Source organism: Hippoglossus stenolepis, chromosome 18 (genome assembly GCF_022539355.2).
Source record: "Hippoglossus stenolepis isolate QCI-W04-F060 chromosome 18, HSTE1.2, whole genome shotgun sequence".
NCBI classification, from domain to species: Eukaryota; Metazoa; Chordata; class Actinopteri; order Pleuronectiformes; family Pleuronectidae; genus Hippoglossus; species Hippoglossus stenolepis.
Window position 1 is genome coordinate 20,368,942 of NC_061500.1, and position 15,464 is coordinate 20,384,405.

General features: G+C 39.3%; 1 protein-coding gene across 1 annotated transcript; it reads right to left on the reverse strand.

Moving 5' to 3' along the window:
- Positions 1-2,145: 2,145 nt before the first annotated feature.
- Positions 2,146-7,201, reverse strand: LOC118126060 (major intrinsically disordered NOTCH2-binding receptor 1-like). Its single transcript, XM_035185218.2, has 3 exons — positions 6,949-7,201; positions 5,996-6,238; positions 2,146-2,346 (listed from the first exon to the last, which is right to left on the reverse strand). The coding sequence occupies exons 1-3, from the start codon at positions 7,093-7,095 to the stop codon at positions 2,146-2,148; spliced, it is 591 nt and encodes a 196-aa protein (XP_035041109.2). The 5' UTR covers positions 7,096-7,201.
- Positions 7,202-15,464: the final 8,263 nt, after the last annotated feature.

Sequence of the window (15,464 nt, forward strand, 5' to 3'; positions counted from 1 at the left end):
TTTAGTAACAGTAACACTGCCATTGTACAGAGGCTTTGTAAGCCCCTCTATATGATTTGTTTGCATTAACTTCCAATGCTGCAGTATAGTTAATTCCTGCAAAAGGCCAGTTTTCTATCAAGTTTACCTGATATTTCTTTTTTTCTGTAACAGTTACTCATTTACTTTTGTACTATTTCATGTTATTCACTGGACTTGAGTTGAACTGCTCAATACAAAAAAAACTACTTTAAAAAACTGGAAAAGTTGAGGTGTTGTAAAACTTTTTACCAGGTAGTGTACAGTACACACTCTTGCTCAAGAGTGTTAAATATATCCTAAGTAGTCCCAAATATGCTGTCAACCTTTATATAACTTTGAAGGCACAGTCAAAGATCATCTTTGGTTAAGTTGTAGCATGCAAAAGTGTCCCCCAAAGCCAGTTCTGTTTAGGTTGTACCTGTAGAAAATCTGAACACGGTACGCATAAATACTATTTTAAAAGAAGAGACCATGTCTAAAATAGACCAAAAGGAAATGAATTGTTATCAAGTGACAGTTTATTGCATAAATATTTGATAATACAAAGAGGTAAAAGTTCAGTGGTTACTTGTATCTTAGCCACTAAACCAATGCATGATGTCATTTCGTATATCTCATATACAGTTTTTTTTTTTGGTCAAATTTGTTCCTAAAATGCATTTGAAGCTGAAAAGGTTTAAAACCTGTGAGCTAGTGGAAGATTCTGACATTTGGGGGCACTATTGTGAACTATGAAAAAAGTATTGTATATTTAGAGTCCATAAATTATTCTGCTGTAACTCACTTACACTCCCTCGCTGTCGGAGAGCATTATTACAAACAAGAACACGGGTTTCTCTATATTTGAATATTAAAGTGGAAAAAATGCAGCATATATACATATATATATATATATATAATACCCCTATCTATACACATATATAAATGTATCTGTCCAACCTGGAGAAGATCTTTGTCTTGTGTCATTAAATGAAACAAAAGACCTCCTGTCAACATTTTACAACCAAATAATAGTGTTTGTGTCTTGTTTGCTTCACTTCTGTCCTGATAAATAGATTCTAATGATATACTCTTTTCTATGAAGAAACCCAAAGTTACCTGTACTGATATGTCAGCCTCCATGTGATTTGACATCTCCTAATCTCTGTATGTAACTTTCTGCTAAAGCCCCCTTCCTCTCCAGTATCCATCTGTCTTGTGTCAAGCTATGATGATGGGTAATAGTGTAAAAAATATCATGAACTGGTCTTAATGGTGATGGATCCCTTGTCCACATTGCAAACCTAAACTAACCTGTAAATAAACTTTGTAATCTAATGACATAAATTAAGGGAGTGGGAAATGTATGTCAAATTTCAATATGGAGAACAATATTTATTTTAGTTTAGACTTTTCTCCGCATATATTTCTGTCTTGAATAATTTGGTTTTAGTTGTAAGTTAATTTTCAGGTAGATTTTTTTTTTTGTTTCTTTTTATTGTTTTGATGCCTTTTAAATTTGGGAGACTGTCTTTTTTTCTCTTTTTTTCTCTTTGAGTTAGTGTATTTCTATCTTTTCAACCCCTTCTGAAGAAAAGACACGATGACATAAGCAGATCAAACCTGTTTCTCCTGCTTTCACACGTGGATGGAATCAACCTAGCCAGTTATAGCTGTAATGTTTTGATACACTGTACTGTTAACAGTAACAGATATGCTATTTCTAACATTTTAACATTTATGATTACCAATACTTTGTACATCTCTAATGCAATAAATAAATCAAATGAAATCCGTTAAATTTGAAGTCTGCTTTTTGCTGAAAAGAAGTAGTAGAAGTAGTTACAAACTAATAAAAGCAAGGTGTCTGCCTTCTAAAACAAATGGATCAACTACAATGCAGATCGTTTCAAGAGGCACTTTATTAGAAACACCACACAAACCGCTTTGCCCTTAAAAAGCCTCGTGTTTTTGAGTCATTGATTCCACAAGATCACTGCAGGATCGGGTCCAGTCAGGTCAGATGTGCGCTCTCTTCTTCCTCTACCCATAGAGTAATGTCTCAGTACATCACTGCAGCATTGTGAAACCACTGGAGGTCAGCAAAAGGTCAGTTAAGTATTTCCAACACATTGATCCAAATACTCAGTTTTTCTTCTGTAAGACCACAACTGGCACTATAATAACAATAAGTATCGCACACAGAGACAAAATGATTGAAAAAAATATTTTACAAAGTTTTTTTCTTTTATGTTCGGCTTCTTTCTTCTTCAGTAAAGAGTCAAATCCTGGTGTGTAGAGATCCTCGAGCCAAAAGTCCATGTCTTTAGGAGTCTTCTCTTCCTCCTGCAAGGGAAATCTAAATATTGCTTAAACCATCAAGAACAAATAACCTCTTAATAAATACCTCTACATTGCTGATATGCAATGATTGCTATAGGTTATGTGCAGTTCCTAAAATAGCCTTACTTGACATTTTTTATTTCAGCTTTATTAAAGATTTACCACCAGTGAACCCTCATTTAGTCTTAACCTTATTTGAAAGATTCAATCTAAGTCAGTTATTTTAATTTACAACATGGGGATTGGCCTTTAATTTTTACAACACTTTTCTAGTCATGATGACCACTCAAAGCAATTTGTTGAAAGTTGCCTGGTTTAATATGTCTTATCATGATAGTATTAGCCTTTAAAATGCACACAATGTTTCATCTTTTAAATGTAACATACATACAGAATATAATAAAATGCAACCAAAATAAAGAAATGAAATGAAAATATCCCGGATACAAATGCTGCCACCTTGTGCATTTGGAGCCACAGTCTGCAAAATAGCGATCGGGGGATGGAGCGGCAGTAACTAGGTCCCTCAGATACACCCATCGGACCCATCATGTTTCAGTCTCTGAGCTGTCAATCATGATGTTTCTCTCTGTTTTAATAACGTCAAATATCAGTGAGATAAAAATGTGTACTGTGACTTTTTAGTTTGGTCAACGTCACATCCACGACCATGGAGGAGGTGGGACTTATAAACTCTCCTGTAGCCAACCACCAGGGAGTGATCAAGACACTTTAGATTCATTTTTGGGGAGAAGTCATGTTGTCCATCTATATACAGTCTATCTGGTGAACCCTCAGCCGCCCCGTCACCCCCCAGGAACTTGTGATGGCTGGATTGCAGATTGATGACCAGAAGCTAGTGGTGGCTGAGTGCAGACTGGAGACCTGTAGCTGATGTTGGCCAGACTGCTGGAGCAAGAATTTGCTGAACTTTGACTGAAGAAAAGGACCAGAGGTTGGCCAGGGCAGGCTGGTTCAGGTTTTGCTTGATTTTGAATTTTGTGATCCCTGCCTGTGGATTCCCTGTAAGCTTTGCATCGCTGACTGCCTTCCTGTGTATGTCCTCTGCAGGCATTAGGACTGAGACACTTGATTTGAACTTGGAGCTCTGCCTGATTCCTGCATGTAAGTCTCTCTTCTTGGTCCAGTCTGACTACGTGAACACAAATATTTATTTATGGAAACTAATGAGTCCCCCGAGATATGATACTGTATGTTATGGGAAACCAGCGTATGTGAGAGGGCGGGTGATATCCTATAGTGCTCGTGAAAAAAAGAGGAAAACCAAACAGGCAACAGAGTTGATTGACAGGGTTAAAATTATAATATCTATGAAAGCTTTTGTGCCAACAACTTTAACAATCAGCAACAGCAGGTTTTAAATCAGCAATTCGTTGGGCAGCTATTCACAGATCTCACAAGAGACCAAGGCTGGTGCATACCCATCACGTACTTTCATTGTTTCACAGCTTATGTCATAATTTTCCGAAAGGTTCTACTTTCGTAATTGTGCAATCCAATCCAAATTGTGCTTTGTTGTTTCAGCTTTCGTTTATAAACCATTCATTTATTGTCAATATAGCTTTCTAACCAGTGTCATTTGACTCCTACAGAGCTGATATCCATACACTGGTCCTCAGAGGCCTTCCCATTATTCTTGGTGACAACGACAGACTTCTTCACTTCTACTTCCTGTAAGTAACTTCTTTCTTTATGTAAGCGTATCTAAAAGTATCAAGAAGGCTAAATGAGGAACTTGTACAATTATTTGTTAAACCATATGGGCATAGTTGTATCTATACGTTTAAAACAATAAGATATTGATCCACTTCACGTGAAAACGGTGGTTTTTAATCTGCCAAAAATATTTACCTTCTCTGAGTACCCCAATCCACTGAGGCTGGATAAGTGCTCTATTGTTGAGCTCAAACTGTTAAGACATTTACACTAGTAAACTTATACACTAGCAATAGCCTTTTCCAAGCTTTTCCGGCTACATCGCTAAACATTAGTGACATTTATTTAATGAGATATCATTGTGCTCTTATGTTTATCTTCTTTGTGAAGGACTCTGATGATGACGACTCGTTCCACCATATTGATATTAGGATCCTCCTTGTTGAGCATGAACGTGCTGTTCTCTCATCTTCCCTGCATCTCAGTTCAGCCTTAATGAAGATCCTCATCGAGGCAGACGTTTTGATGGGCTACATTCAATACCACGTGTATTCTGTTTGGACTAGCATACGCACTTTACCTCAACTACCCTAAGTCTATCAAGCTCACAAATGGTGCTAGTTCTTGTCTAGTTCTAGTCTTTACTTGTCTTTTAATTGATAAGCTTTTTTATTGCTGTGATAATATATTTTAATTGTTTTTTTAACAATAAAATGCATTGAAGAATTTACATTATTGTTTAATGTCTTAGTTTAAACAATGTATTAAGCAATCTCATCTGATTAAATTAAAAGAAAAGACATTACTTACATTAACCAATGGTTTTGAGAAGTGTTAAGTAATGTTTGTTATTGATTATTCCTCAAAGTTGTTTGTCTGTTTAACTTAAAATGATAATTTCATTAAACTAAGAAATAATTGATGTTAACTAATGATTTTGATTGAAGATGGCTAATTGCTTATGCTAAACACATGTAGCGGATGTAGCACAATCTTTGGTGAATGTTGAAGTTGGAAAACTTTGTGTTTATTATACCTGCTTTATCTGCAATGATGATTTTATAGTCATTGTTTTTCATAAAAGGAAACAGAATTTGTTTTATTGACTTGTATGTATGTTTGAATGATTTATGAACTGATGTTATTCTTTTATACGTTACAACATGACAATTTCAGAGGTCTGTCAAACTATTGATACATCTTCAGACCAAAGTTTAAAACTTTTCAAAACAAAAGCCCAGTAATTCTGCTCAGTATAAAGCATTGCAGCAACAAAACAAATGCTGTGCTTTTACGTTGAAGACAAATTGCCTAACAGGAAGTGTTTCTGTGAAAGTTTGTTGCCATGAAAGAGATCTGCATGACGCGGGTCAGCCTGACTGTGTGTCAGTCCGTTATGGTGAAATTAAAATAATGAAATTATCAACATGACCTGGTGGTGATGTTCACCTTTGGTTTGACCCAGTTACCGACCACTGCTTTAGTTGATCCATTTTGAACTGGTCACCTGTTTATCAAATTTTGTATTAATATTGAATGTTTGGCCTGTCCAAATCGCACCACATTCTCTGGCACTTACTGTAGACATGCTAAGTGTGAAGCTGATTAGATGAACATTCAGACAGACGTATGTGGAGTACCATCCCTTAGTTATGCTGTTATAGGCCTAGACTGCTGGGGAACTCCCATCATGCACTGAGCACTTCTTTCTCCCCTTCTCTGTCTCTTTCGGCCTCCCATGTATTGTTATTACATTACTATGTCACTAACTTTTTTCCTCTCTTATTTTTACAGAGCACCCAAAGATTATTTGTTGACAAAATCTAATTAACAGACAGCACAGTCTAGAATTTTAAATTCCATCATCTTTCTGGTTGTGCATCTGCCTTTCTCTTTTGGCTTTGCACCAATCCATTTCCATACCTCCATACATCCTGCCAATCAACCACTGCATCTCTCCCTGCCCCCAAATTACCTTTAAATAGTTGGTGAGGTTGCCGTGGATTGTTTGAGTGTCATACTCCCTGACAGTCCAAGAGGGCTTGGACTTCTCCTTATCCATTTGGTCCATCGATCTTAAATCTGTATACAGAGGGTTCCTTTTAATGTTGGACTTCAGAGTGACTGGTGTGATGTGCTTCTCCAGGTATCTGTCCACAAACACCACACCCTCTGGGAACGGAAGAGACCTGTTTTCACTCTTTATCTTCTGCTCTCTCTGTGGAGACAATGAGACCTTGAACTCTCAACACAGGTACCTGTACCTTTTCAGTACTTTCTAAACAGAGCTGATATTATATATACAGGTAGCCAAAATAGTTTTTTTCTTATGTTTGCATTAAATATGCAATGATAATTTCAGTTGCATCTAATTTACACTATCTATCCATCTATCTATCCATCTATCTATGTATATATATACACACACAAGTTTGTGCACACTTCCCTGACAGTAAGTAGTAGTGAGCATATCCCCTATATAACACACCGGAAGAAATGGATAAACTGAAAAAGCATATGTTTTCTTTACTTAAAGGACATGCCATTTGTGATGTTCAGAAATGTCTATTGTAAAAAGAATTTCAAACCTTTTAAAAGCCTCCGCTCCAAATTAACAGCTCCCCCCCCTCCCCTGATTTTAAATACTTTTATGATAAATATAATTCACTAGTATACTCATATATTCCGACAGGAAGGAGCAATGGCTGCCTATATATATCTCGACTCTACGTCGACTAGGTCTGGTGAAATACCACAAGTGTTGCTCATGTTTTAAGAGTAAAAATACTGTTAAAAAATAAAAACGTGAAAAGGTTGTTTACAAATAGGAGGTATGAGTAACCGTATACAGAAAAGACTTAATTACAGCGATAAGAGTAAATGTATTTCACAACATCTGAGTAACAGTGGCTGAGAAAAATTCCGTACCTGGGAGTAGACCCTGTTCTGCCAGTGTCTTTGACTGGACATAGCTGAGCCAACATGGAACATTCCATGTGTGGCTGGCAGTATCCTTACATCAAGCTGGAGGAACTTCTCTGGGTGGTTGTTGTTGGGCAGAACAGAGATGTCCATCCTGGCTCTGTTGCTCCACACTGTTTAGCCTGCTTGCAGTCAGACTGAATGGACATGCTCACTGAAACCTAAAAGCTCTGTAATAATTCATGAAGACCAAGATAGTTGTGACCCTGTATCACTTGCAGGTGTGTGTAACCCAATCTGTCCAGAGAGAGAGAGAGAGAGAGAGAGAGAGAGAGAGAGAGAGAGAGAGAGAGAGAGAGAGAGAGAGAGAGAGAGAGAGAGACCAAAGTCATCTGAGTACTATGTTACACAAAACCTGCTGCTGTTTAAAGATGAGTCACACTTTACTGTTTAATGCCAGGCACAAGATGTAGCCTATGATCACTGATCTCTAATGTCATTTCTGCTGTGCTATAGTGGAGCCTGAGGATGGTGATGTCAGTAATCAGCTCATCTTCTTTGGATGGCTCTGATGGGCGTGATAACCCCCCGACCTGACACGTCCTGTCTCAAAAAGAGGCAGAAATGTTAGTCCACACCTTCGTTACCTTCAGACTACTGCAATTCTCTATTATCAGGCTCCAGCAGATAGTCCAAAACATAAGAGATCAAATTTCTCCTGTAATAGTGTCACGACACTGGCTTCTTGTTAAATATAGAATAGAACTTAAAATGATCTTCCTCACCTACAGAGCCCTTAACATTGTACCATCCCATAACTACTAACCATAGTACCATATAACACCAGTAGAGCACTTCTCTGGTCTGGCTTCAGGCCTCGCTGAAACAGGATGTGGAAAACCAGATAGTATGACCTGCAGGTTAACCTCCACGCAATCTTAAAGGGATAGTTCACAGAAAAATGAAAATTCACTCATTATCTACTCACCACTATGCTGATGGAGGGGTAGGTGAACTGTTTGAGTCCACAAAACACTTTGGGACTTTCAGGGATAAACAGCGTTGCAGCCAAATCCAATACAATTAAAGTAACTGGGGGACCACATCTTCAAACGTAAAAAAACTAACATAATATGCCTCCATACTGCTCCTGTGGTGTAATCAAAGTGTCCGCAAGCCCCGACATTACAATTGTAGTCAAAACAGCGTCATTTAGGTCGTGTTTTTAGCCTAAATGTCCGCTACTGAAAGTAGCATTGCTACCGCGCACCCTTGGGCCAGAGCTTGTGTGCAGTGTGTGAGGTATGTGCGTGCAGATGTAAACGCAGCTCCAGAGGAGGATTTCAGCGGTCATTTAGGCTAAGACATGGTGTAAATGATGCCGTTTCAAGTCAAATTTGAGTTTTTTCAGTCAGCTATCCCTTTAATATGATAAAATCTAAGTTTCTGACAAGGGTTGCTGTTGCAGATAATTCAAGCGGACCTGGCTGAAGGGGGTCAACATGCAATAACTCCCAGAACCCATGTTTAACTAAAACACTCCTCCCTCTTAGAGGTGTTTCTGCCCTTTTGTGATTTGAACTCTTTTTTTGCAAGTCTCTGCTCTTGGTCCATGTCATCACATTCTTTTCTATAAATCTTTACTATTTATAAAGACTTGATTGGTCTTTGTTGTTGGCTAACTGATGCGCTACGAGATGTTGAAAGTGTCCAAATTAATGTCTTTTTATATTCCACTCCTTCAGTGTCATCAAGTCAGCCACAGTCAGACGAAGTCCATCTCAAACGCACCTATTATCTCAGGCACTTTACATAGAAAAGACCTTTGTTGCGGGGTTCTCTTAAAAACTTGCAATATGCATGAGCTACTAGCTCATGTAATAAGTTATGGCATACAGGATAATGTGCTCTACTTAAGGGGAGACACTAGAGGTGAATACAGTCACATTTGTATCTAATGATGTCATCACAATCCCCACCTTGATATGCAAATTAGGCGTTAACCAATTAAAATGCACTGCAGGTGAATAGGATAAAAAAAGAAATTAAAACATATGGTAAATGGTTTTGGATTTATATAGCACTTTTCTAGTCTTGATGATCACTCAAAGCTCTTTACAGTACAGTTTTACATTCACCCATTCACACTCACATTCATACAGTGCATCTATTAGCAGCACTTTGTTGTTCTATGAGGGGCAATTCGGGGTTCAGCATCTTGCCCAAGGACATTTCGGCATGCAGATGGGGAAGACTGGGGATCGAACTGCCGATAGGAGGACGACCACTCTACCCCTCAGCCACAGCCGCCCAGCATATCAGCACCGAACTTCCCTAGTTAATGAGTTTAGCATAGCAGAAATGTACACATGTGTGGGCGTGGATGTCATTGTAGTGATCCCCATGAGGGGTTTGAGGGTCGGCAAGTTGGAGCAGAACTAAATATATATAAATATAATTTTAGAAGCTCTCATATCAGATTTTCTTTTTTGCTACCAATTAATCAGTTAAAATCAGCTACAGATGTGCAATTTCATGGCACTAGAAATTGTTGGCAGTTACCCGTCAATTATAGGCCAATAAACAATTTAACGAAAGCCAACACTGTTATATTTCAATATGCTGGTGAAGAGCAGGGAGACAAGCTATGACTATGATGTAGAGGGGATGGGGTCCAGGGAGCAGGTAGGAGTCTTCATACCAGACAGTGATTTATTGAGCTCTAAGGGGGTGATAGGGGAGAATTGGGATAGTGAGCGTTGGGGTAGAGAGTTGAGATGACCAGGGGTTTGGGATCAGAGAGTTTGAATGTGAGGTGTTCGAATGAAGATGGAGTTTGGATGGCAGTCAGGCAGATTTTTGTTTGCTGTCGGCAAAAGGCGGCAATTCCACCACCTCGGCCATCGAGGCGTGGTTTGTCAAGGTAGTGGAATCCATTGGGGATGGTTTAATTGAGTGCAAACAGGGGTTTTGCCACGTTTCAGTAAGACAGAGAATATCAAGTTTATTGTCAGTGATGAATTTATGGAGGATGAGACTTTTATTTTTTAGTGACCAGGTGTTGAACAGAACGAGTTTCATACAGTGTTTGCTGATTGGATGGGGGGACTTAGGTAGGGTTCTGAGGTTGGCTGTGTTCACGTGTTGTTTGTTGTGGAGATGTAATGAGGAAGTGGGTGTGTGCCGGTGCTGGGTCCAGAAAGACGGGATGGAGTTGACAGAAGGGGAGTTGTAGATAATAATCTTGCACCGGGAATTTCTATGAACATGCCTGGGTTGGATGTAAGTGAGGTTGTTTATGTTTGTGGTTTTGGAAGTGCAGTATGGTCGGGGCAGCCTGTCTGTAATAATTGTCTGAATGGGGAGGACTGCAGTTAAGGTGGTTAATGACAGGTGGGGCCAGTAGGGCGAGTGATCGCGGGGAAAAGTGCTCTGAGGTGGTGGCGTAGAGGAAGAGGGAGGGATGCGGGTCACCTCTGTGACTGGTTGTGACAGAAAGGTGAATGTGGTCTGATGAGGGTGTAAATAACAGGAGGGACCTCTGGGGGGAGCTCTCATGGGAGACATGAACGCTAGGCCTCCTAGCTGAAGGTGGGAGAGACGAGGTTGTCTCAGATATATTTGTGGCTCTGATGTCTGCACCTATCTGGGACTAATACCCTGTAAATCTGGTCTCCTAAGGTTATCTTGGTAGTTACACATGGTATGCAAAAGCAGAGATAATATATAGTTTGGTTTAAATAAAGCATGTGGTATAGCGATATAATTTTCCATTACAACGACACACCCGCTGAGGAACAAACTCTGGTTATTGGCGACTCTATTTTGAGAAACGTGAAGTTAGTGACACCAGCAACCACGGTTTAATGTTTTCCTGGGGCCAGAGCGGGCAACATAGGGTCATACTTAAAACTGCTGGCTAAGGGTAATCGTAAATATGATAAGATTGTTATTTACATGGGCAGTAATGACCTCCGACAACGTCAGTCGGTCACAAAAATCAATATTGATTTGGTGTGTACAAATGCAAAGACAATGTCGGGCTCCGTAATTTTCTCTGGACCCCTGCCTAATATGACCAGTGATGTCATCTTTTCACCGCTGGCTGTCAAGGTGGTGTCCACAAAACAACGTTGGCTTCGTAGATAATTGGCGAGGTTTTGGGGGAAACCTGGTATGATTAGGAGAGATGGCATTCATCCAACTTTGGATGGAGCGGTTCTCATATCTAGAAATATGACAAAGTTTATTTGACAGTCCACACTGTGACAATCCAGAGTTGAGACCCGGGGGCAGAATTGCAGTCTTACATGCTTCTCTGTGCTTATATTAGAGCAGTCACCCTCACAATATCCTATAGAAACTGTGTCTGCCCCTAGACCACCTAAATTAATTAAATCAAAAGTAAACTGGAGAGGAGTAATACATTTAAACCTAACAAAAGTGAATACAACCAATATATCAATACCAAAAAATAGAAGTATAAAATGCGGTTTATTAAATATCAGGTCACTCAATCGAAAATAACCTACTTATTAATGATCTGATTACTGACCATGAGATCGATTTACTATGTCTAACTGAAACCTGGCTGCAACGAGACGAATATGTAGGTTTAAATGAAGCGTATATTAATACTCATATTTCTCAAAGCACAGGCAGAGGTGGAGGGGTTGCAGCAATATTTAAATCTGACCTATCTATCAACCCTCGACCTAAAGGTAGTTATAACTTGTTTAAAAAACTCATCATCAGCCTCTTACATCCAAGCCTGAAATCACATAAACCAGTTCATCCAGTTATCATATACCGTCCGCCTGCCCCTTACTCTGAATTTTTATCTGAAATCTATACATTTCTATCTGAACTATTTCTTAAGTAAGATAAAGTCATTATAGTCGGTGATTTCAACATTCATGTATAGCACTGTTAAAAGTTACTAATGACCTTTTCATGGCATCAGATAATGGCCTTGTCTCTATACTTGTCGGATCTTAGTGCAGCATTTGATACCATAGATCATAAGATTCTGTTACAGAGACTGGAACAACATGTAGTAATTTAAGGAACGGCATTAGGCTGGTTTAAATCATATTTATCAGATCGATTTAAATTTGTTAATGTTAACAATGATTCCTCCATGCACACACAAGTTATTCATGGAGTTCGGCACGGTTCTGTCCTTGGACCAATACTCTTCACCTGATATCTGCTCCTTTTAACATCATCAGCATCATCAGAAAGGACCACATACACTTCCATTATTGTTACGCAGATGACACCGAGCTGTGGATGTCTATAAAGCCTGATGGATCTTATCACTTAGTTCAACTTCAGGAATGTCTCAAGAACATCGAGGCCTGGATGTCCCAAAACGTCTTACTTCTAAATTCAGACAAAACTGAGGTCATTGTAATGGCCCTAAACATCTCAGAGAAACACTGTCTGACCAGATAGTCACCTTGGATGGTATTAGTTTGGCCCCTAGCTCCACTGTGAGGAACCTTGGAGTTATGTTTGACCAGGACATGTCATTTGACCCACACATAAACAAGTCTCTAGGACAGCTTTCTTCCACCTGTGCAATATTATGAAAATGAGGAACATCCTGTCTCAGAAGGATGCTGAGAAACTAGTCCATGCATTTGTTACCTCCAGACTGGATTACTGTAATTCTTTATAATCAGGATGTCACAGTAAGTCTGTGAAAATGGTTTGTTTGGTTGGTATAGCTCTTTTCTAGTCTTGATGACCACTCAAAGCTCTTTACAGTACAGTTTGCCATTCACACATTCACACACACATTCATACAGTCCATCTATTGACAGCACTTTTTTGTTTTATGAGGGGCAATTGGGGGTTCAGTATCTTGCCCAAAGACACTTCGGCATGCAGATGGGGAAACTGGGGATCAAACTGCCGACCATTTGGTTGGAGAACAACCGCTCTACCCCAGAGCCACAGCCGCCCTCCAGCTGGTCCAAAATGCTGACAGAGACTAGAAGGAGAGATCATATTACTCCTGTCTTAGCTTCACTGCATTGGCTCCCTGTAAAATTCAGAAAAAAATTCCAGATCCTGCTCCTCACATATAAAGCCCTTGACAATCAAGCCCCTTCATATATCAAAGAGCTCATAACACCACATTATCCAAATAGATCACTTCGCTCCCAAAACACAGGCTCCTCTCCTGTGGTTCCTAGAATCTGTAAGAGTAGGATGGGAGGTAGAGCCTTCAGCTACCAGGCTCCTCTCCTGTGGTTCCTAGAATCTGTAAGAGTAGGATGGAAGGTAGAGCCTTCAGCTACCAGGCTCCTCTCCTGTGGTTCCTAGAATCTGTAAGAGTAGGATGGGAGGTAGAGCCTTCAGCTACCAGGCTCCTCTCCTGTGGAACCAGCTCCCACTCTGGGTTCTGGAGGCAGACACCATCTCTACATTTAAGGTTAGACTTATAACATTCCTTTTTGATAAAGCCTATAGTTAGGGCTGGATCAGGTGAGTCCTGAACCATCACTTAGTTATGCTGCTATATATCTAGACTGCTGGGAACTCCCATCATGCACTGAGCCCTCTTAGCCTTCTCTCTGTCTCTTCCCTCTTTTCCACCCATCTCTCCTCTCCTCCCCATTTCTCCCTGCTCACCCCAACCGGTCGAGGCAGATGGCCTTCCACACTGAGTCTGGTTCTACTAGAGGCTTCTTCCAGTTAAAGGAGAGTTTTTTCTCTCCACAGTCGCCAAAGTGCTGCTCATTGCGGCAACAATTTTTAAGGTCTTGACCTTCTATGTAATAAACTAATGTATATTATGATTTGGTGCTATGCAAATAAAATTGAAGTGAATTGTGTGTGTATGTGTGTGTGTGTATATATATAGACTATATTATACTAAATACAACACATTATAATTGTTATTGCTGTTATGATTATTATAATTGTGTGTACATATTATTGTTCTAATTGTATTATATCATGCTTATATTATAGTTCTTAATTATTGTTATAGTATTTTTTTATTATATGATTATTATTTTGTAATTTGTTGATTTGTTCTGTTACACATGACATCTATAGCACCTCTGTCCATATTTGCAGCTCTCTCTGAGGTTTCAAATTTCCTTTTATTTGTAGTTTTTCCTTAATCTTGTCATGGATTAAGAGCAGAGGATGTGCCACCATGTTAAAATCTGTGGGTCATGGTCACGATCCACGATCCACCATCGAGATCCACGATGCCTGGCTCTGCAAAGATATAGCACGAACACTCCAGGGAAGAAGTCAAGTCAGTAACATGTATTTATGAGACATTAATGTGATGAAGAGGGAGAGGAGGGAACAGATCAGAAATATGAACACTTGAACATACTGTCACTGAGATTGAAACGATTTTATTTTGATTTCTTTTAGTCTGGGCCATGTCCTATCTGCTCACATGAAGGAGGCAGGGTTCATAACCTAAACTGCAGCCAGCCACCAGAGGTTGATCAAGATGTTTGGCTTCGCTTTATATATATATATGCAATATGCAGACTATGATTGTGAGGTGTAGATCATTTGACCCATTTATTAATAAACAATGTATTGATTAAAGTTGCAGTGTGTAGAATTTGGTGACATCTAGTGGTGAAGGTTCATGTTGCAGCTGAATACCCCTCACCTCACCGTCCCCTTCCAAACATGAAAGAGAACCTGTGGTGACCTTCAGTTTTCATAAAAACTCAAAGGGTGTTTAGTTTGTCCAGTCTGGGCTACTACAAGAAACATGGTGGCCTCCATAGAGAGGACCCCCTAATGTGAATATAAAGTATTTCAATATAAAAGGGCCCATTGTAGGGTTAATAAAACAACAATTTGTATAATTTAGATGAAACACACTTGTGAAAACATCACTAGGATTATTTTATATACAATTTCTGTCAATAGATCCCTTTCACCTAAATCTTACACACTGAACCTTTAAATCATAAATCACAACCCACAATTCTTTGGTAAAAAAACATTTTTACAGTTTACATTTTTCCAAATCAGATTTTCAAAGATTTTTAAACGGTACAGTTTTAGTTATTTACAATAATTGCGGTGGCCAGGGCTCTTACTAGTACTACTACTACTATTTTGAGAAATTATGTTGATTAGAATATGCTCCATTTGCTATATTGCTCCTGTGCCTATTTGTACAGACTATATAATTTAGATTTTTTAATGCAGGACTTTTGGCTCAATTGTAATGGAGCATATTTTGCATTGCTGTAAAAAAGATGAGGGTCCTTTGTGATTGTCGTTACATTCCAACGGAAAGAAGATTGAGGGGAGATGTTCTGTTTCCTCTTGGTGTATTATAGGGACCCTGATAGGCCTCAACCTGGTCCTAAACCTAACCAGTTAGTTCTGACTCCCACATGATCAAACTCCTTCTAACGTTGACACCATCTGATGATGCTTGTGCACGATGAGCAATATTTGGTAGGAAATCTGTTACTCTCAGACAGACTGATGGAAGACAGAGGCTGCCGGGAGGAGGGAGG